This window comes from Pteronotus mesoamericanus, unplaced genomic scaffold, assembly GCF_021234165.1.
Source record: "Pteronotus mesoamericanus isolate MK-2021 breed Mesoamerican mustached bat unplaced genomic scaffold, CSHL_Meso_final contig_123, whole genome shotgun sequence".
NCBI lineage: Eukaryota > Metazoa > Chordata > Mammalia > Chiroptera > Mormoopidae > Pteronotus > Pteronotus mesoamericanus.
Genome location: NW_026555049.1, coordinates 428,559 through 451,578, shown reverse-complemented (window position 1 = coordinate 451,578; position 23,020 = coordinate 428,559). Strand labels below are relative to the sequence as shown.

At 47.0% G+C, this 23,020-nt stretch overlaps 1 protein-coding gene across 1 annotated transcript in view; it reads right to left on the bottom strand.

Annotated features, from left to right (window-relative positions):
- GRIK4 (glutamate ionotropic receptor kainate type subunit 4) overlaps positions 1 to 23,020 on the bottom strand; it is a 295,451-nt gene that overhangs the window by 165,168 nt on the left and 107,263 nt on the right. The window contains exon 2 of the mRNA XM_054587574.1: positions 291 to 455. Within this exon, the coding sequence (XP_054443549.1) occupies positions 291 to 455 (165 nt within the window). The remainder of the gene's footprint in view (positions 1 to 290; positions 456 to 23,020) is intronic.

The window sequence follows — 23,020 nt, the reverse complement described above, 5'->3', positions numbered from 1 at the left end:
GATGTGTGTACAAAATGTCCAGGAGGATGAATGAATCAATGTATAAAGAAATCAATGAATGGGTAAATGGATGAATGAATGAGTAGCCTGTCTTAATTCTATTCTACTCGCGACTCACAGTGAAGCCTGGGAATCTCATCCGGACTGAGCACAGGGCCTCTTGGGATGTTTCTCTCCCTCCCTCGGGAGTGCCTGCATCACAGGCCCGGTGATGGGTCAGCTCATGCACACCACCAGCCCCTCCTCAGACAGCAAGAAAGGGAGAGGGCAGCTCTGCCCATTTTACGTACTGGTTTCTGCAGTCTCATATTCGCTGTCTCTGAGAAGCTCAAAGATGTCCACTTCAACCTTGGCCTTGCCCAGCCTCTCAGGAGCACGGTTGATGCGGTTCTTGGCCAGGGTGATGGAGAGCCGCTCCCCTCTGCTGCACTCCATGGGGTCATCCAAGATAGCAGCTGTGGGCAGGCAACCAGTGAGACAGTTGGCATCCTCCACGTCCCTCCTCCCCCTGCAGTCTCCCACCACTGCCGCCTTCTTCCAGGAAGCTCCTGCATTGCCCTCCACCCAGCCACCCTCAGAACGGTCCCTGAGGTAAGTCCGCACATCCTGAGCGTCTTGGTTTGCAGTCAGGTGTAACAATGAATTATAACGTAGATCCACCTGAGGGGCCTTCTCATGTCACTGCAGGCCACTGGGGCTCTGTCTGTATGAGGTACCTAGGCCCAAGCATGGTGACACCCTGGGATACATATCTATGTGCACCCATAGGTACATGTGTGCAAAGAAGGCAGATAGGAACTGTCCTCCAGAAATGTTACTTTTGGCCTACAAGAAGCTCTCCCTGAGGCGAGGGATGGTTAAAGGAGGCCAAGTGGAGGGCCGGTGTGCAGAGGAGCAGCGCCAGGACCTGCTGGGGGCTGGCTCCCTAGGCCCCGGCTCTGCGGGGCCACATCGCCCGGGCAGCTGTGCTGTCTGTCTGAACTTGTCTTCGCTGGACATGCAGTTGGTGTGAGGATTCAAAAAGATAATACAGGTAAGTGGCACACTGCATAAATTTAATCTGTGTGACTTAATCAGTGTGATTGGTGTTTAGTTAATGGAGCAGCCAAGAGCTGCCGACTTCTGTAAGCAGGATTAAAGACCAGTGTTATGGTATCATACGGACTGGGTTCAAATCTCAGTTCCACCTTGTATTAGCTATGGGACCCCAGTGTCCTCATTTGTAAAATGGGAAGAGATTCAATTCCTTGGGGTACTGCAAAGATTACATGAATAGTATGTGTGATGTGCTCAGCACAGTACCTTGTGCATGGTAAACACTTGATAAATCTAACTATTAATATTGTTTATTCTCTCTGTAGAAGTTCAAATTCAAAAATCTCTACAAAAAACTTGTACACAAATCATAGCAGTGTTATTCAAAATAGCCAAGAAGTGGAGAAGCCCAAACACCCCTCAACTAGAGAGTGGATACACACAATGCAGCATAGCCATACAATGCAGTATTAGTTGAAAATGGAAAGAAATGAAGTACTGATACATGCCACAGTATGGATGAGCCTTCCAAACACTATGCTAGGTGAAAAAGTCCCCCACAAAAGACCTCATGTTTTTATTCCACTTAGATGAGCTCTCTGTACATATGGAAGGCAGATCAGCGGTTGCCTGCCGGCAGTGGGGTGGGCTGGGGGATTAACATTCGGGGGAAATGGAGAGTGGCTGCTAGTACATGTGGTATTTCTTTTCGGGATATAAAAATGTTTTAGAATTGATTGCAGTGAGGGATGCGCAACTTTGAATACATTAAAAACCACGAAATTGTATACTTAAATAAATGAATTATGTGGTATAAGAATTATATCTCAGTAAGGCTGTGACAGAAGAAAAAAGAAATATCAAGCTGAAGACTCAGAAAAGCAATAGAGAAATCCAAGCAAATGGATTTTACCAACATGTGGCCCTTGAATCTGCAGCTGGTTGGAACAGGAATACTCAGGTTCCACACTGTCTTTTCTTATATTGCTCCCATAGCTACTGTGACCCATTTTCCAAACCAAAAACCAGGACAGAAAATATTACAAAGCATTTTCTTCCTGATTTGTAGATTTATTTATATGTATAGCCTTATTGAACAATAAAGATTAGATTTCATTCGCAGAGGTTGGCTATATATTGAGCAACAGAGGTACATCCCAAGATTTGGGTCGTAATGTGGGCTTCTGTGAGTTAAATAGCAAAGTTCACGTCCACCTGATGGGATTAGGTGCCTGCAGAGCGGCCACCTGCAGACTGTAAATGTATGTAAGACTAGGGAGGGGGATAATGAGGGAAAGACAGGGAAGGGTCGTCAAGGAACATGTATGAAGACCAAAGGACAAAGCCAAAGGTGAGTAGAATTGAGGGTGGGAGGTGGGGGTTGGTGGGGGGGGAGTGGTGGTGGGAAAGTGGAGTCAATTGTACTTGAACAACAATTAAAAAAAAAGAAAAAGTAAATTAATTAATTAATTAATTTTAAAAAATAGTAAGAAAAAGAAAAGACTGAAGAGCCTGGGGAAACCTAAAACTCCCATCAAGTGACCTTAAAAACCAAGACCACAGTGAGATTGTTACTTAGGAAGCAGACACTTAACCAATGACACTGCGTTGTCCTAGGAGGAAGACCTTGGGAGCAGGCAGGAAAGTGGCAGCCTAGAGGAAGGCTTCTCACATAGTTCCCTTCAAGAAGCAGGGAAGGAGGGCACAGAGCGGCTCTAAGCCCTGTGCCAGCCTCAGCCAGCACAGCCGCACACCCTCCGGGTTTAAGTGGCAGGATTCCACATCAGACCTGATGCGGAAGAAAATGCTTCACTGTTAACAGTGTCACAGGAACCGTCAACCCGGCCCTGGAGCATAGAAGCGACACTTGTGCCTGGGCCCCGTGCTGCGCCTCCCACCCCCACTGCTGTTTCTGCAGCTGGCAATCGTGCTCTTCAGCCCCTTTCGCTGTTTCCACAGACCCCCGGCCCCTGCCCATCTGGCAACGGTCAACTTGTTCTTTCAATCTATAAGTTTGTTTTTGCTTTTCTTCTTCTTTTTCATCCTCACCTAAAGATATGTTTACTGATTTGAGAGAGAGAGAGAGAGAGACAGACAGACAGAGAACATCGATTGGTTGCCTCCCATCCATTGGTGGCCAGGCTGGAGACGGAATCCAGAACCTTTCGGTGTGTGGGACAATGCTCCAACCAACAGAGCCACCCAGCCAGGGCTGCTTCTCTTTGTTTTTGTTTATTTATTTTGTATTTTTAGATCCCACATATAAGTGAAATCATATAGTATTTGTCTTTGTCTGATGTATTTCATTCAGCATAATACCCTCTAGACCCATCCATGTTGTCACACTGGTAAGATTTCATTCTTGTTTTTATGGCTGAGTAATATTCCATTGTACGTATGAACTATACCTTCTTTATCCATTCACCTATCAGTGGAGGCTTAGGTTATTTCCATGTCTTGGCTCTTGTAAGTAATGCTGCAATGAACATAAGAGTGCATGTATCTTTGCAAATTAGTGTTTTGGATTTCTTTGGGTAGATACTCAGAAGTAGAAAATGGTAGTTCTATTTTTAATTTTTGAGAAACCTACATACTGTTTTCCACAGTGGCTGCACCAGTTTACAATCCCACCAACATTGCATGAGGATTCTCTTTTTTCCATAACACTTGTTTATTGCTTTATTGATGAGAGCCATTCTGACAGGAGTTTTAGTCAGTAATACTGTAATAAATACATAGGGTGTCAGAAATGTGCTAGACTTACTGGGTGATCACTTTGTAAGGTAAATAAATATCTAATCACTATGTTGGACACCTGAAACTTTTATTTTTTTAAATATATATAAAAATAAATCTGTCCAAAAGGTATCCAGCCATGTAATATGAAAAAGAGAGGCATTTATTAAAAAAGATACAAGCTACAAAAAACATTGTTCATAGGACAATGATGTCTCACTCCCCTTCAAAGTTGGCTCCTTGGGACCTCACACAGTTCTCCCAATTTCCAACGGTTGTCCTGTTGTATTTTTCTGAATCTCATTGACAGTCTGAAATCTCCTCCCTTTCAAAGGTACTTTTAGTTTCGGGAAAAGCCAGAAGTTGTAAGGGGCGCCAAATCTGGGTTGTAGCTTTAGTGGGGCTGAGTCAGCTGGGTGATTTGATGTTTCACCAAAAACCCTGCACTAGATGTGATGCTTGAGCAGGTGTGTTCTCGTGATGAAGCTGCCAGTCACCAGTTGCCCATAGGTGCAGCCTTCTGAATCGTCAGAATAGTTTCTGTAGAGGAATGTTCAAGCTTCATGCAAAATTGGATGCAGATTTGTTGCTCTACTTGCTCAGTCATTTGTCATTAGATGGCCACACGGCACACATGTTCACTCAGTGGCATATATGGTATATATACTTTTTACAATTGAAAAATTTACAATTGAAAAATAAATTTCCACAGTAAAATACAGTGTCAGGCATTGGCAGGGCATCCCACACAAGTCTGGGAAGGAGGTGCCAGACCCACAGCCCATGAGCATCAGGGTTAAGAGGTGCTCGTTTATTCAGTGGCCACGACCGCATTGGTGCAAGTGCCTCATGAACGCGACCCCATGTAGGCTCTGCAGCGGCTGTTTGAGATGGGTCATCTGTGTACCCCTCACTTGGAAATGAGAAAGTGGACGTCAGAGAGCTCAGGCAACCTACCCACTTTCACAGGCTTGGTGAGTAGTGGAGGAGGGTGGTGATCCCAGGCCACAGGCGCTGCCCCCTTAGGCATGGCTCATCTTCCCTCCCAGGCACCTGCTGCTGAGGAGGGCGTGTACTGGGTAGGAGGGCCTCAGTCGGCTCTGCTACTACAAAGTATCATGGACTGGGTGCTTTAAAAGACAGGCATTTATTTCTCATTGTTGTGGAGCCTGAGATCAGGGTGCTGGCATGGGTGGGTTCCAGTGAGGCCTTTCTTCCTGGTCTACATACAGCTGCCTTCTTACTTTGTCTTCACGGAGCAGAGAGAGAGGAAGAGCACACTCCCTGGTCACTTTTAAAGGGGACGAACCCATCATGGGTGTCCCCCTTTATGACTTCATTGGAAATTAATCACCTCCCAAAGGCCATACTTCCTAATACCACCGCATCAGGGATTTGAGTTTCAAGATGTGAGTTCTGGGGACACAAGCTTTCAGTCCATAGCAGAAGGGCACATGAAGTCCAAAACCCCAGCAGGCTGGATCTGGGACCTCTGGACACTTCCCTGGGCAACGCCCCAACCCCCATGATATTTTAAGACTTGGGACAGCTATTTTTTTCTATGGGTCACATCACCTCACTATTATCACATTTTCCATCTACAATCTATTAAATATTTAATTAATCACTTGTAATAAAATAGCTTAATAAAATAATCTCTGAGAAAATTCCCAAGTCCCCTGTGAATCTGGGAGCTTGGGCTTCCCCGGTGGGAGACGAGTGGCTTCGCTCACGCTTGGTCAGGCTGCCCCTGCTGGACCGTCGCACTGGACTTGGCGCTGCCCGTGCGGCACACAAGGAGCACGAGGGCACCCTGCCACATCAGCCGTGCCTCTTTCCTGCTTTGCTGCAGAAGACCCATTCGAGATGTGTGCTTGTGGATGAATAACATTCCCCAAATTCATCGAGATGGGGCCTTTAGGAGGCTGTTAAGGTTAAAAGACACCATGCCAAGGGGCCCTGATCAGATGGCGTCAGTGCCCTTGCGAGGAGAGATGCATTATGCGCGGACACAGTGAGGACGGGCACTCTCGCCAGAAACCAGTGCTGCTGGCGCCGTCCTCGTGGACGTCCGGCCTCCAGCGCCGTGAGACGGAAGTGCTGTCGGCACCACCCGGTTGGCAGTGTCCTGTTATGGCAGCTTGAGCTGACTAAGACAATGTGCTAATACAAGCCCAGCTGCTCCAGGCACCAGCCGGTCACGGAATCATCTCACGGAGTGTCATTGGACACGGGGAGATGGACAGATCAAGGCCAGGGAGGGAATAGGGAATGTGGTAATTTTGTGTGAAGGGGCATGTAAGGTCCCCTCACGACCCTTTCCCTCCTCTCTCTGCAGGGTCCAAGGCAAAACTCTGCACTCAAAGTATTTGGCAGGCGTTCGCCAACTCACTCAGAGCCACACTCCCGCCTTTCCTTCCACTGGACCCCTGTGCCATTCTGGGCACTGCTTTTCATTAAGTCTTACATAATGGTTAATTCCTGGCTGAGGACAACCCCAGCTAGGTGGCTGGTTAACATCAAGCGCATCAGGATCAGAATAATTAGGATGACAACAGGAACCTGGGTTTTGTCTCCATGGACTGTAAGGACTTGGTTGGGCTCAGGCTCTCTCGGGACACCAGGGAGACATGCCCTCTCCTCCAGTTACCACGCAGGCCCTGGGGAGGGTCTCACAGGTGAAGGAGAACAGCAGAACAGCGTGCTTGGGACTGAGTGTGCAGCAGACACTCCTGGCCTTTGCTGTGTCACCAGGCCTGGCTGTCCAGCTGGGCTAGATGCTCAGAGGTCCCGGCCTACTGAGGCACGGTATCACCTGGCACACCCTGCAGTCCCGGAGACTGCCCTGCAGAGGACTGAGTCAGTAGCCACTGGGGGGCCATGGGGCCTGCGCTGTGGCACGGGGAGGGCTGAGGTGGGAAACCACAGCCCAAGACCAGGGCCTGCTCCCTCTGTAGCCAGGGGTTCTTCCAACCACATGTTTCCAATATGCCTCCTCAGGCCAGGGTGCTGGCAGGCCCTTACATTCACAGTGGGCCCTTCCCCCAGCAAGCCAAAAGCTTTACCCTCCGCCCAGCTCTCTGAGATCTAAGGCTCATGCCAAGGGAAGGGCAGCCTCCAAGCTTTTTGCCCACCTCAACCTCAAGCTCCTTTCCTTGTTCTTGTTGTAAGTTTACGTCCACTCTGGAAAGATGTCTCCCTGGGACTGGCGGCCTGGCTCTGCCCACTGCAGCACTTCCTGGCTCATCCAGAATGGGTGTGGCCAGAACCACCTGGAGGAGGGTGTGTGACTACTGACCGGCTCCATCCGCAGGCCTCCCGGCTGTCTGAAGGGCTGGCCCTATTGCAGGCTCTCGGGTGGACTCAGGCCTATCACGGCCCGGCTTCCTGACACCCTTCCTGCCTTAGCATGCTGTACCTCTCCGCAGCTGCAGCCCCTCCCTGTCGGGACCTGGGCTGGCCTTCTGTCCCTTTCTCCAAGCCTCTGTTGACACCCCCTGTCCCTTGCTCCTCCTTTCCCTGCCAGGCCTCTTCTCCCCTTCAAACTCATCTTTTCTGAGAGCCCCTCCAGGACGCACCACCACACTCTCTGGATTAGTGAGAGGCTATGCATTGTCTTGGAGGAATCCTCGTCTTTCTGTCCGTATAGTTTGCTCGACTAGTTTTTACCTTAAAAGCCCAGAGCGATGCCCCCTTCCTTTTAAACTCTCCAGGTTCCACATCCCAAATGAATGCTCTCTCTCTTAGAAATAACTCCCACAGAAATTTCTCTGTACCTTTTATTAGATGCTGTCACGTCTGGCATTTTTATTATGCCTATTTGTCTGTCCATTTTTTCCCCTCCTAGACAGGCAGCTCTTGAGGGCGAGGGCCATTCCTGATTCACATCTGTACCTGCACCATTCCGGACACACAGCAGGAGCTTAAGGAATGGTTCTTGAGTGAATGAATGGTGGGAGGCCACATGTCTTTTCATGTCCTGCATCAAGTAGCAGGAGCGCTTGCTGCTGATTCAGTGGCCATGAGATGCTGTGCTCAGCAGTAAGTGATGTGTGGATGCAGGGCAGCCACTCCGCGGTGGGGCCCCAGGGCTGGTGGGTGCTCCTGCTCCCTGCTCCCTGTGGGCGCTGGAACTGGGCTTGCCCTTCCTCCATGAATTCTCAGCAGCCCAGAGTGACCCCTCACCTTGGAAAATCAACCTCCTAATCCGTTGGTTCTTTCCGAGTTTGCTGCTGAAGATTTCCAAGTACCTGAATAACTGTTATCTCTTTAAATAAGGGAATAAAGGAGTTTTCACTGGATGCCCTCACCAGTGTGGCTCAGTAGGTTGGATGTCATCCCACAAAGCAAGAGGTCACTGGTTTGATTCTCCATCAGGACACATGCATGCCTTGTTGGTTTGGCCCCCGGGTGGGGCACATACAAGAGGACACTGATGTTTCTCACATTGATGTTTCTCTCCCTCTTTTTCTCCTTCTCTTCCCCTCTCTCTAAAAATAAATAAATAAATAAATAAATTAAAAAAAAAAACAAACTTTTTACTGGAGAGTTTTTAGAGGCAGTGTCTGTAACACTGCCCGTAGCTGCTAGTCTCAGTGGGTCAGAGCCTAACCCCTAACAAGGAGGTGGCTGGGGCCTCCCAGGAACCAGCCCCTTTCGCATTCAAGCCAAGCCCCAGGCTGCCCCTCCTCGGCCCCCAGCTACCTCCCCACAGCCACGTCACACCTGGAACCAGCTGCCCCCACTCTCCTCTGTCCTCTCACTGCCCTCTTCTGACCCCTGCCGTCCCCGTCCTCCCTCCTGCGGGAGAGAATCCCATCCCCGCGCAGGCCGCTCCCACCGCAAGCCCGTCCCCTCCCCCTCGCCTGGGCGCAGCCCCGCCCCTGCGTGGCCAGCGCCGTCTCACACCTCAGACTGTATTCATTTGCTGGGGCTGCCACACGAAATACTATAGACCAAGTGGCTCACACAACAGAAGTTTGTCTTCTCGCAGTTCTGGAGTCTGGAGGGCCCTGATCAAGGTGTCAGCAGGGTGGGTTTCATTCTGAGGCCTCTCTCCTTGGTGGGGGGGCAGCCGTCTTTTCCCTGTGACCTCACGTGGCCATTCCTCTGTGTGTGTCTGTGTCCTAGTCTCTTTTTATAAGGACATTAGTTGTTGGGGGCCGCTTTGCGTGGTATCGGGGATTGTAGTCCCGCACAGGCTGGGGCCTGGGAGGGGCCCCATAAGACTTGGCTGGAACACTGGTGGTGCCGTCGGTAGGCAGGACCGAATAACAGCTCCCAGGGCCCCTGGGGAAAATCAGGCCTGGACGTGAGTCCCACTCCTCGAGCTGTGTTTCCCTCTCAGGCTGCTCATCTTACACCAGAAAACCTGCTCAAGGCTGGGGAGGAAATTTACAGAACTCCTGGGCCCTGACCCAAATCCCACCTGGCGCCATAATGTTTGCTCATCCCAAACCCCCGCAGTTCGGTGTGTTCCTGCCATTGTCTTCTTTAAACATCACCTATTCTCTGTAAGCTTAAGCTACTGATGTGATTAGATTACCTATCCATTCCTGCTGCCTGTCCCCCGCTGGTAACCCTCCCAATGAAGGCCACTGAACGGGAGGCTCAGGGCATTCTTCATGAGAGGGAATCACCTTCTCTTTTCCTTGACAGGCAAATGGTGTCTGGAACAATTCTTGCATCCTCAGTGAATCTGGGGATTTCGCAGGCCAGAGTCCCCCATGTCTGGAGCCTGAATAGGGATCCCCCATATCCAGCCATATTGGATCAGGATACACTCTAATGGTTTCACTTTAACCTAATTGCCTCTTTAAAGGCTCTATTTCTAAATATAGTAAAATATGTATATCAACAACTGATTTTGACAAATATGCAGTAAAAAAAGTTGTCTTTTAAACAAACTGTGCTGGAACAATTGGATATCCATGTGTTTAAAAGAAAAATAAACTCTAAACCTGGTCTTATCTTACATATACAAAAATAATGACAGAATTGATATTTCTCTAGAATAAAAATTTTGTGACCTCAAGCTAGAAAAAAGATTTCTTATACTACTGAAAGCAAAACCCATAAAATAAAAAATTGACAAACTGAACTTCATCAAAATTAGAAATGTCTGTTCTTTAGAAGACACTGTTAACCATTAAAATGAAAAGACAAGCCACAGACTGGGAGAATATATTATGTGCAAAACATACACCATAAAGAACTTGTATCCAGGACATACAAAGATCTCTCAACACTTAATAATTAAAAACCAAACAACTCAATTTTTAAAAATGGACAATTATTTGAATAGACACTGTACCAAAGAAGTTATATGAGTGGGAAATAGGCATGTGGAAATAAGCTCAACATCATTAGTCATTGCAGAAATACAAACTGAAACACAATGAGATATTGCCATAAGCTTATTAGAGTGACTAAAATTAAAAAGCTCAACCATACAAATGAGTAGGACATGAAGGACCTGGAACTCTCATATGCTGGTGGAGACTGTAAAATGGTATAAGCATGCAGAACAGTCTAGCAGTTTCTTAACAAGTTAAATGTACACCAACCATAGGATTCAGCCATCCTACTCCTAGGTATTTACCAAAAGGAAAAGAAAGCACATGGTATAAAAATGTTCATAATAACTTGATCTGTAATAGCTAAAGACTGGAAATACCCATTGATAGGTGAGAGAATAAACAAGGTGTAGTATATTCATACAGTAAAATACTACTCAGTAACAAAATGGAATTAAACTAGACAAAAAAGGTACATACTGCATGATTTCATTTATATACATTTCTAGAAAATACAAACTAATCCGCAGTGACAGAGAGCACACAGTGGTTGTCTGGGATCGGGTCAGGGGCAGCGTAGGAAGGAGCAGGAGTGAGGAATTACAAAATGGCATCAGAAACTTTTGGGAGTAATAAAGAAATTGTCTTGATTGTGGTGATGGTACTACAGGTGCGCTCATGGTAAAACAACTCATCAGACTGTACACCGCAAATTTTATGCAAATCATTGCATATAAATTATACCTTGATTTTTAAACTGTGCTTTAATGAGAAAAAGGATTACTATTCGTCTGGCTCCTTCCTGTCTTCTCCCTACCCTCCCTTCACTCTTCAGCAAATAAAACATCTTAATCTCTACGGTTCACACCTACTGTCTCCAGCTCCTCTGTCTCTTCTCCACCCTGAGCCTCCACCGTCTCTGGATTCCCTCTCAGGAATCACCGCTCTTCTTCCATACAGATCTAAAGGTCTTTTCTTGGTTTTCAGGTTTTTGAAGCTCTCTGAGGCACCTGTGACTGAAGTCATTTTCTTGACACTGTCTTCTGACATCCATGATGTGACACTATTCTGATTTTCATCCGATCGCCTTCTCCCTAACGCCTTCTGTAGCTCCCTCCCGTCTTCTCTGTGACACGAGCTGTCAGTGGTCCCCAGACCTCACACCTGGACTCAGTCTTCAGTCCACTTCCTTTTTGTGGCGTATCTGCTCCCTAGATCTCAGATCTAGGCAGCCAACTCCAGAATGGCCTCCTCCTCACATCAGACTCCCACTTATGGCTGGTAAAGGGAAAGTTCCCCTTGGAGGTCCTTCCAAACTCCATGTCCCAAATGCAACCCATCATCTTTTCACAGAATTGGGGCCTCTTTATGACTCCCCACTTGCAGTTCCCCCATGCAATCCATGTCAGAGCTGGCCTGCCCCTTCCCCATCCTGACACGCCTCTGCCTGCTCCGTCACTGAGGAGCACTCAGGAGTCTTCCTCCTGTCCCTCTGCCATCAGCCGCCTCTCTCCCACACTGCGCGTAGTCTGTCTCCTGCTCCCGTCTCTCCTGCCCTGATCCAGCTACTCCCCCTGCAGATCTACCCCCCTGGCCCCACAGTCTCCTCAGTCTGGCCCCCACATGCCTTTCCAACCTCACATTCCACTCAATCCTATGACCCTTCAGCTACCCCTAGGCAGTCCTTGCAGAACACTGAAAAAGCACGGCACGTTGCCACATGTCGTTTCTCCAGGAGGTCCCTTCACGGGGAGCGCTCAGCGTTTCTCTGTCCATATCTAAATGATGCTCCATGCTCACGCCCTGACCCTGCCTCTGGCAACTGTGCCAGTCCAGGCCGATTCTACCCTCTCCAAACCCTCAAGGCAGTTACTGTCTCTGCAAGTCGTGCAGAACTTAACCAGATGCCCTGTGATTGATGTAAGCAAAGCATAGGTTCAGTCAAACATTCCTTTATTCATTCATAAAATACTTATAAAATGCCTATCTTAAGCAAGGTACTATGTACATAGAGAAGGATGAGATGTATCTCTGCTTTCAAAGTGTCCAGAAGAAGCTATAGATCCTAAAGCAAGTAGCCACAAGCCAACAAGGTAAGTGATGGGACAAAATGCTACTACATTCCAGCCATAAACCACCCAGGGCTCACTGCGGTGGGAAGTCTCAGACGACTCAGACCCAGTCCTTGGCTCTGCGAGATGTCTGTGGGGATAGGGGTGAAGGACGGGGTTGGGGGACGACAGACCTTTACTGTACAATGAAGTAGGTGGCTCACAAATTTCCAAGGAAGCACAGACAAAGGAAAACCAAGCTCTTCTAGGTGCTGGAGGGACGTTTCAGGCAAGTCCTCCTGCATCTTTGTCACACACACGTGTGGAGTGTCTGCTACTGACCAGGTGCTGTGCCAGGTTTCATAATAGAGGCAGCCCTGAGGTTGGCAGGTGACGTTTCCCAGGAAGGCAGGGAAACGAACTGTGTTCCAGTGTGGGGGGCTACCAAAGGCGTGAGGCAGCCTGGGGTGGCTGGTCCAGCGGCCCGAGGGGGCTAAGTGCCTGGCATAGATGGGAGGACAGGGGCCTGAGCATGAACAACCTTCTGTGTCACATAAAGAATTTGGACAGTTCCCTGCAGGTGCGGAGCAATAATAGGAGGACATTGAACAGACAGTGAATCGTGAGATTTGCATTTTGGGGCGACCACTCTCGCTGTACTATAGATGGACTGGAGAGAGTTGATATAGGAGCGGGTAAACCAACCTAGGACTAATTTTAATAGCCCAAGAAAGAGATGAGGCAAGTACAGAGGGTAGGGCAATGAGGACCAAAGAGAAGGGGCAAGTTCAAAGTAGATTCCTGAGGTAGAAGCAACACGGCGACTGGCTCTGTGGCGGGGGGGGAGATGAGACGGGGTCCTGGCGTCACTTGCTCTTTAGACGGTAATATCCTTGATTAGGGTGAAGAGCATGGGGAGCTGGAGGTTGTTCTTTCTGGTTTTAGAGAAGAGTAGAGATGATGATTTTGGGGTGGTCATTGGTTTTGGAGCCCACTGCTCAGCAGCAGACAGTTACTGCCCTGGCCCTTCAGAGAACCCTCCCAGCTGGAGACACAGACCTGAGGGACTCTGGGGTTAGGGCGGCAATCTGGCGTAGGGTGGAGAGTAAGGAGGGGAGAAGAACAATGCCGTGACCCTGAGGACTCAGCATCTAGAGACACTGAAGGAAGAGAAGGTGACACAAGAGACTGAGACATGATAGGTAGGCCCCCCGATGAAAGGAGGATGGAAGTCAAATAAAATAAGGACTAGAGCCCTTCTGTGGGGAGCTGTATATGAGACTGGCAGGCACCAGGTGCCTGAGCAAAGACTAGTCCTGGGGAACCACGAGGGGCAAGGGTGTGTGCCAGCTGCACTGGGAGTTGGGAAGCACAGCTCCCACTCTGCAGAGCAAGCAGTGCCTTTGAAGATGGGCGGAAGGGAAGCACTGCACCTGGAAGTTCAGGTTCTGACGCCACATGCAGGGGCCTCTGTGACAGGCGCGACCCGTCAGCTGAGCGGAGCTCCCTGTCAAGATGAAAAGGGCTTGGAAGGAGGGCAAGAGAGAGAGCATCAGCTGGGACAACGCACAGAGCAGCAAGGGAGGGTGGACACTGCGGCCTGTCTATGAGAGTGTTGGAGAGGACTGTTCCCGGGGTCGGGGGCTGCTGTCTAAACCGTAAACATCTTAAGTCCAGGACCCTGTGACATCTTTTCTGGTCTCCCATGCACCTCAGCAGAGGCCCAGGGACATGTGAACACACATGCCTTCCAAAGTTGTCAGAAGATTTGATCCAGATGTGCATCGGTGGCTGAGCTTCCACAGCAGGGTCGCCGCTTTGGTCCCTTCCTTTACTCTTCTCACCCCCACAGTTAACACAAGGACACACCCTGGGAACAAATTATGAAGAACGTTCTATAACCAGTGATTACATTTGCAGTTAGTGCCTTATTATATGGCCACTCTGTAAGGTCTCTGTGTGTTTGACTGACATTCTCAGTTAACCTGATGCTGTTCCTTTCTTTCTTTGCTCTTGCCACCTACCTCTAGTTTTTCTTTGGGGAAGAACAGTCACCATGTGACTTCATGACCACAGAGGGAGTCCTCAGCTGCCTGTGGCAGTTTCCCTGGCCAGCTCTGGCTGGACCAGACTGTGGCATGGTAGGGCCCAGCATATCTGTGCTCACACTCCTTCTGCCCAGAGCCGGGTGGGAAAGAGAAAGAGTGGGCTCGAGTGGCCTGTTTGCTTTGCCTACTGGCTGCTGGTGACAGCCTCCTGGCCCAGTCATGGGACACAGCAGAATGAAGGCTGCTGGGCGTCTCGGGGGGCCTCGCACGGACATGAGAACGAGGCAGGTTCTGCTTTAACTCTGGCCCGAGCCGAGGCCGTTTTCTCAGTCTCTGGGGGTTCATTTTGATAAGCAGTTACTGAGCACCCACCAGGCACAAGTGGTGTGGGTGCTGTTGAGGGCATGAGATGTGGAGGCGCGGATCAGCTCTGGCCCTGCTCTCAGAGACTCGTGGACTAGTTGGGGAGATGGTGATGGGGGTGAAGACTGAGAGTAGAGAGCCAGGTGCAGGGCAGACTCTGAAATGTGAGCTCAGCTGGGCAGCCGGCAGGTGCCACTCTAGCACCCACTCTCCTGAGTCACCGTTGCTCCACAATACCTGCAGACCCCCCGTCAGTCTCTACCAGGTAATGTGGCCATTGCTTCCTGTTGCCTCCCAGATTCTAGGAAGGAGACCCTATGCCATGATACCACTCAGGGGTTCTTCTCTCTGCATTTTTGCCCAGCGCTGTCAAAACTGAATGTTATGCCCACTAGAATTTACAGTGGGGGACCTTGTCACCTCCAATCAGGAATGGCAATTACAATGGCAACTAGAAGTTTAACATGTTTAGTTGATGCTAATCCCCCTCCACTCAAAGAAAAGGGCAAGTGATAGACAATGACAGATTAGAATTGCTTTGAGTTTTTTGCAACAATATAGGTAAAAAAAAAAAAAAATCCTAAGTCCATTACTTTAGTTGTTTCCACCTTGAAGTTATGTCTCTTTTCTAGCAGATCAAAACAGAAATAACAGATATTTTTACTCATTGTCATCATCCCGCTGGGCAAGAAACAGAACAGGAAAGGGAACATTTATCCAGGATTGAGTCTAATTAAGGGCCCCACAATGGGAGAAGATAGGAATATTCATTCATTTGTTCATTTGAAAAATATTCAGATAATCTGTCATTCTCTCTCGTTTGTCCTTTTCCTAAAGTGAAAGGGAAGGGATTCATATCCACAAACTGTGTCAAACCTCCAGCTCTCATTGTAACTGGTGTTTCTGATTGCTGGTGACCCCCTGTCGTATGTGCTGGGGAGGCGAGGCAAGTCCCAGTCCTCAGCGAGCTGACGTCCAGAATGGAGCCAGGGCTCTGACCGGCTCCCCGCAGGCTCCCTGCCACACGGCTTCCCTCGGCGTCTGCAAAAGCCTCAAACACTTTCATGGCACTGCACCAAAACAAATACTTCTCAGATCTGTCTTCCCTCTAAATCCCATGTATGTTTGTATTTGTAGAGAAACAGGGAAAAGCAATAGCATTAACGTGTGGGAGATAAAGAGCAGTCCCATTCTGGTGCCATGTGGCAGAGAAGGGAAAATCTAGTAAGTTTAATTTAGTGTAGACTATACTAAAAAAATAAGGATTGACACCATAAACCCATTAAACTTCAAATCTTCAAAATGAGCAAGAGGGAAAAAGAGAGGGGACCCAGGGAAAATGGAAAAAGAAAGAGACAGAGGGCGGAGGACGGGTGACGGGAGACGGAGGAGAGGGGAAGGGAGAGGCGGGAGCGGGGGAGCGGCGGGGGAAACAAACGCAGCCGCAGCGGGACGGGGCGGGAGGCCGGCTCCACAGCGACAGCAGAGCAAGGAAGAGAGGCGCCCATGGCATCTGACGCTGCCAGAGGAAATTCCAGTTCTTGGGGCCTCCTGACCCTGTTGCCCCAAAGAGGCAAAGTTGTAACTGCAGGCATAGGTGAAGAGAAAACCTTACCCTTCTGAAAGGGAACCAGTCCCTCATACACGTCCCTGCATTCCCGTAACTCCCACCTTCGTTTAGAGCAGGTCTCGCAGCCTCAGCACCACTGATGCTCGGAGCCAGACAATTCTTTGTTGTGGGAGCGTAGCCTGTGTGTTGCAGCAAGATGAGCAGTACCCTGGCCACCATCATTCCCAGAATGCCTCCCAAGTATTGCCAGATGTCCCTGCAAAGGGCCCCCACCATTTTCGACCATCCCCCTGCCCCGACCTATCCTGAACCACAGACTCTGGGATCGGGACCTGCCGGTCCTCGCCTTAACACCCGTCCTGGAGAGTCGGATGCAAGCTCGTGTTTGCACAGTACAAGCAGATTAGGCTGGGGGCGGGGGTTAGGGGCTAAATATGCAGGCCAGAGTCAGATGAGGAAAGTCCGTTTTGTTCTCCTTCCTCTTCTGTTCTGCCACGCCTTGACATAAAACCACGGGAGGAATACTTACTCCAGGCACCTTGAGGTGTCATTTCACTATCCAGAACCACTTAAAATCATGCCAGTGTCTGCTGAATTAAAAAATTATAATATTGGATACCTGCTATGTGCCAGAAATAGACTGGGGACTAGAACCGAGGCTCAGATCTAAGTTTCTTATGCTCTAGTTGGGGAAGGCAGACAATGACCATGTAAAGAAAGAAATATAGGATAATTTCTGATAGCAAAAAACTGTAAAAAAAATAGGGTAGTTTGAGAGATTGATGGAAGGTGGTCAGGGAAGTTAATTCTCTAAAAAGGCATCATGTGAACTGAGACCTAAATAAGGAGAAGAAAGAAGCCACTGGGAGAGGGGAAGAACATTCTCAGCTGAAGGAAGAAGACAAGAAAGCGCCTGTCAGGTGTTGGAGCTCAGTGGCGGGAGCGAGGTGCAGAGGGCGGGAGTGGAGGAGGTAGAATGGAGATGGAGACTTACGTTGCCTCGTGGGCCCGTCAGGAAAAGTGTGATTGCATTCCAATTGCAATGGGCAGTCACTGGGGGGTTATAAACAGAGCCCCGTCTTCATCTAACCCCAGGCTTCATACTCTAGCCCCTAACTCACGGCCAGCCTGATCTGCTTCTGGTCCTGTGTGAACAGGAGCTTGCCTCAGAATTTCCCGGAGGGGTGTTAAAAGACAGACTGCCAGGTCCCGACCCCAGAGTTCCTCATTCAGTATGCGTTAGGGAAGCACCCAGGAATTTGCATTTCTGCCAGCTCACCAGGAGCTGCTGGCACCGCTAAGCCAGGGACAGCTCCTTGAGTGGCATTCTCTGAAAAAGCCGAACTGCTTCTGGGATACGTCTTCGATCACACCATTTCCATGTGGAGAGTATCCATACTCTATCCCTTCCCTGAAGTCTCTGTGTATTGAAATTTCAGTCTTTCTTCAGTCTGACTCAAAAACTAACTCTCACCCCATACAAATGGGCCAGTGCTCTCCGCACAACCATCGGACAGATACCGTTTTAGTGCCCTGTGGTACACAGTCCTGTGTGGGGGCCTCAATTCCCTTCTAAACTCTTTATACAGATGGGTGCCATCTGAGTAAATCGGTTTTATGTCCCTCCTATTTTCTGTTTTGAATGATATGAGCTATAATTAAGTCCATTGCTTGTATAAATGACTAATTTCTGTCTTCTTTTTAAAAGATTTTATTTATTTCCAGACAGAGAGAAAGGGAGGGAGAGAGGGAAAGAAACATCGATGTGTGGTTGCCTCTTGCACGCCCCCCATTGGAGACCTGGCCTACAACCCAGGCATCTGCCCTGACTGGGAATCAAACCGGCGACCCTTTGGTTCTCAGGCCAGTACTCAAGCCACTGAGCCACTCCAACCAGGGCTATTTTGTCTTCTTTTCACTTCACGCCCATTAGGATGGCTATGATTAAAACAACAACAACAAAAAACTCAAACACAACCCCCCCCCAAAAAAAAAACTCCAGAAAATAACAAGTGTTGGCAAGGATATAGAGAAATTGAAACACTTGTTCACTGATGGAGGAAATGTAAATTGGTGCAGGTAATATAGAAAAGGCATGTTGGTTCCTCAAAAAATTAAAAATAGAATTACTGTATGATCCAGCAATTCCACTTCTGGGTATATATACAAAAGAATTGAAAGTAGGGTATCAAAGAGATAGTTGTGCATTCACGCTCATAGCAGACTAATGAGTCACAATAGCATAGAAGCAATCCAAGTGTCCACTGACAGGTGAATGGATAAACAAAATGCAGTATATACATACAATAAAACATTATTCAGCCTTAAAAAGGAGTGAAATTCTGATATATGCTACAACATGGATGAACCCTGAGGACCTTATGCTAAGAGAATGAAGCCACTTACAGAAAGACAAATACTGTAGGATTCCACCTACATGAGGTAGTTAGAGTAGCCAACTTCATAAAGCAGAAAGTAGAAAAGTAGTTGCCAGGGGCTACAGGTACAGAGTTTCAGTTTTGCAGGATGAAGAGCTCTGGAGAGGATGGCGGTGCTGGTGGCACAGCAATGCGCATGTGCGCAATACCGCTAAACTGCACTGAGGAATGAATAAGATGATAAACTTTACGTAATATGTATTTTACTACAATTAAAATTAATTTTTTAAATACAAAAATTGCTTTCTTTTATAGCTTACAAAGCTCTTTCACACGTCCTATTTCATTTGTATATTATAATCTAGGAGATAGTAATAAAATATCACTCCCATTTTATAATTGAGTATTCAGAAGCCTAGAAAGTTGAAATCAACTCAAGTACACATAGCTGATGTATTGAGAGATGAAAACTAAAAATCGCTTTGCTCTATTACCAATACTCTGTTCAGAGTATCACAATGCTTCTCCCAGGATTTTCTGTGTAGCAAATTATCCTTTGTGGGATAAGTGATGTATAAATACTGGCTGGCTAGTTGGGAGGAAGGAAAAAAAAAGGATAGGAGGGAACAAGAAAGAGAAGGAATTATATGATGTAAGGAAGATTCCTCTCTCATGATTTAGGGAAAGAGGGAAAACCGATATTTTCTGGCTGTTTTTGTGTCTGGCAGTTTGTATGTTTTTTTCTCTTAATTTTTTCATACCACAGCCCTACACAGTGGGCATCACTATTAGCATTTCACAGATGATGGTAAAGAAAATAGAGTGCTTATACCCCTGGACTGCTTCCATGAGCACTCTGATTCAGATCTGTGGATCTCCAGGCCCGGGCCCCCCGACTGCCCCGCCCTGCCCCCAGGGAGCACGGTGACCTACATGTGCTAGAACTGTTCTGGCTGCTGACATGTGGCATCCATGTCTTCTTGCCATCGGTTAGCAGTCAGCTGATTGCTCAGTGGACTCACTCTCTTCCTTCACCAGCACCCTACCACGGTATTTGTAATGAAAAGAATGCTTTCCGGAAGTGCTCTTTCTCTCAACAGCCCCAAGCTCGCTACACAGCGACCTGTCCTGACCCTCTCACTCTGCCTGGCCTTTCAGGGTGAGGAGAGACGAGGCCTGGAAGTTTCTCCTTCACTCCTCCTTCCGGTCTCACACAGACCTATGCACCACCCCCTCCAAGAGCAGCCGGTCCGTCCTCTTTCATAAAGTTCACACCGCCCAGCGACTTCTCAGGGGGCAAGAACATGCCCTACCCAGTCACCGGCTCCTTGCCCAAAGCCAGTCCCAACACTCAGAAAGGAGCGCACAACTGAATGTTTTGGGCACCTCCTCTCCCGAAGTGGCACTCTCCTCTCCCCAGCCTGACAGGCCCCCTCCGAGGCGCTGCTTGCTGGCCAAGTTTCCTGGGGAACTCACTGTTCCAACTCAAAAAGTTATTTCACACCACACCTTTTGAGCCAGCTTTCTCCCAACCCTGCCTCCAAAGAGTCTGGTACTTTGGAGCGACCTGAGCCAAAGGCATCCCTGATGTAGGAATGTGCGGGGGGATCTGAGTTTCTGCTGATCTGAAGCCAGGGCCATTGACCCCTGTGTAATAAACATGGTTAAAATGCGGCTCCAGTTCCTGATTCTCCATCAGAATCTGCCACTCATTCCTCAGCATCCAGAGCTGGTTAACGTACCAAATGTTAACGCACTCCGCAAATCTGATGATAATGAGGTCGATTTTCGTTTTATCACTGGAGCTGGCAGACCCTAAAGGTAATTTAGTGCTTTAAAGCCCAATTTTTAAACTTTGTCAGGGTATACATTGCCAAATGCAGCCTAATAACTGCATCATTAATTATAGAGTAAAGTCTTTATTTAAATTCACATTCATCTTATCCTTGTCTATAAAATACATTAATGTACTTGTATACATAGCAAGTATTTAAACAAATTTATCTTTCTTGTTTTTCTTTCCCAATCAATCCTCCTGGTGTCTGTAAAAGTTTGTTGGTCATCTGCCCCGTCTCCCAGAAACCTTTCAGTTCCCACGCATCAAAAGAACATTCATTTAAAGAAAGAAAAACAAAAAGGACATTAAGTAATGGGAGACACACTTTTTAAAATCTTAAACTTGTCTTTATTATTTTTGCTTTAAAATTATTTTTAGTATTTTTAAATTACATTGACACTCAATATTGTATTAGCTTCAGCCATACAGCATAGTGGTTAGACCTTTTTAAAATTTACAAAGTGATCCTCCAATAAGTCTAGTACTCATATGACACCATGTGTAGTTATCACAATATTGTTGACTATATTCCCTCATATCGTACTTTATATCCCTATGACTATTTTGTAACTGTCAATTAATGTTTATTAATTCCTTCACCTTTTAAAACCAGCCCCATAACCCACTTTCCATTTGACAAACGTCAGTTTGTCTTTGTATCTATGACTTTGTTTCCATTTTGTTTGTTCATTTATTTTGTTTTTTAGATTCCACATATTAATGAAATTATATGGTATTTGCCTTTCTCTGTCTGACTTATTTTATTTAGCATAATACCCACTAAGTCTATCCATGTTGTTCCAAATGGTGAAACTTCATTTTTTTGTGTGTGTGGCTGAGTAATATTCCATTGTAATATATATTTACCACATCTTCTTTATCCATTCATCTATCGATGGACACTTAGGTTGCTTCCATATCTTGTCTATTGCAAATAATACTGCAATAAACATAGAGATTCATGTATCTTTTCAAATTAGTGTTTTGAATTTCTTTGAATAAATACCCAGAAGTGAAATTGCTGGGTCATAGTTCTATTTTTCCTTTTCTGAGGGAAATCTATGTTGTTTTCCACAGTGGATGCACCAATTTACAATCCCACCAATAGCGCACAAAGCTTCGCTTTTCTTCACATCCTCGCCAGCACTTGTTTGTTGATTTATTAATGATAGCTATTCTGATAGGTGTGAAGTGATATCTTACTGTGATTTTAATTTGCATTTCCCTGATAATTAGTGATATTGAGCATCTTTTCATATGTATATTGGCCACCTATAGGTCCTCTTTGGAGAAGCATCTATTCAGGTCTTCTGCCCATTTTTTAATTGTATTGTTTGGTTTTTGGGTGTTAAGTTGTATGAGCTCTTTATAAATTTTGGATACTAACCCCTTATCTGACATATTGGTGAATATCTTCTCCCATTCCATGGGTTTTGTTTTTTCTTTTGTTCATGGTTTCCTTTGCTGCACAAAACCATTTTAGTTTGATCTAGTGTGATATTGTTTATCCTTTCTTTTGTGTCCCTTGCCCAAGGAAATACATCAGAAAAAAATATTATCATTGTCAGAGAGATCAGTGTCAGACAGTTTACTGCCTATGTTTTCTTCTAGGATTTTTATGGTTTCAGGTCTTACATTTAGGTCTTATATCCATTCTGAATTTATTTTTACATATGATGTAACGAGGTGGTCTAGTTTCACTTTTTTTCACATGTATCTTTTCAGTTTTACCAATACCATTTATTGCATAGACTGTCTATACCTAGTTGTATAGTCTTGCCTCTTTTGTCATAAATTAATTAACCTTATAGGCATGGGTTTATTTCTGGGCTCTCTATTCTGTTCCATTGATTTGTGTGTCTTTTTTATGCCAGCACCATGCTGTTTTGATTACCACAGTCTTGCAATATAGTTCGATATTAGGTAGAATGATACCTCCAACTTTGTTATTTCTCAATATTATTTTGACTATTTTGAGTCTTTTGTGGTTCCATATAAATTTTAGGATGGTTTGCTCTAGTTCTGTGAAAAACTCCATTGGCATTTTAACAGAGATTGTGTTGAATTTGTAGATAGCTCTAGGTAGTATGGGCATTGTAATGATGTAAATTCTTCCAATCCATGAACATGGTATATGCTTCCATTTATTTGTATCTTCCTCAGCGTCTTTTCTTTGATGTCTTATAATTTCCTGAGTCTAGGTTTTATGTCTTTGGTTAAATTTATTTCTGGGTAATTTTACTCTTTGTGAGGCAACTGTAAATGGAATTGCTTTCTTAATTTCTCTTTCTGATAGTTCATGATTGGTGTATAAAAATGCAACCAATTTCTTTTTCTTTTTTAAGTCACAAACTTTTATTGGAAACAAAGAAGCTCCAGAAAAGCGATACCCTATGCATGCTGCCCTATGGCGGGGGGCGCGGGGGAGGGGAGGACAGGGGGGCCCCAGGGGCCAGCCCAAGCCCAGGGCGGATGACTGCCGGGGCCTGCTTGCTGCCTCTCCAGCCCTGCGAGCTGGAGTGTGCAGGCTCAGGCCTGACCCCCGAACAAAATACAAAACCACTCTGGTCCAGCTGCCCCTGCCTGTGTCTGTTCCCTGGGGCAGGGCAGTGGCTGTTCCCACCAGGACCCGGGCTGTCTGTCCAGTCCAGCCACAGACTGGGCAGCCGGGCCTGTGGCGGTAAGTGGCCATCCATAGGCCGGAGC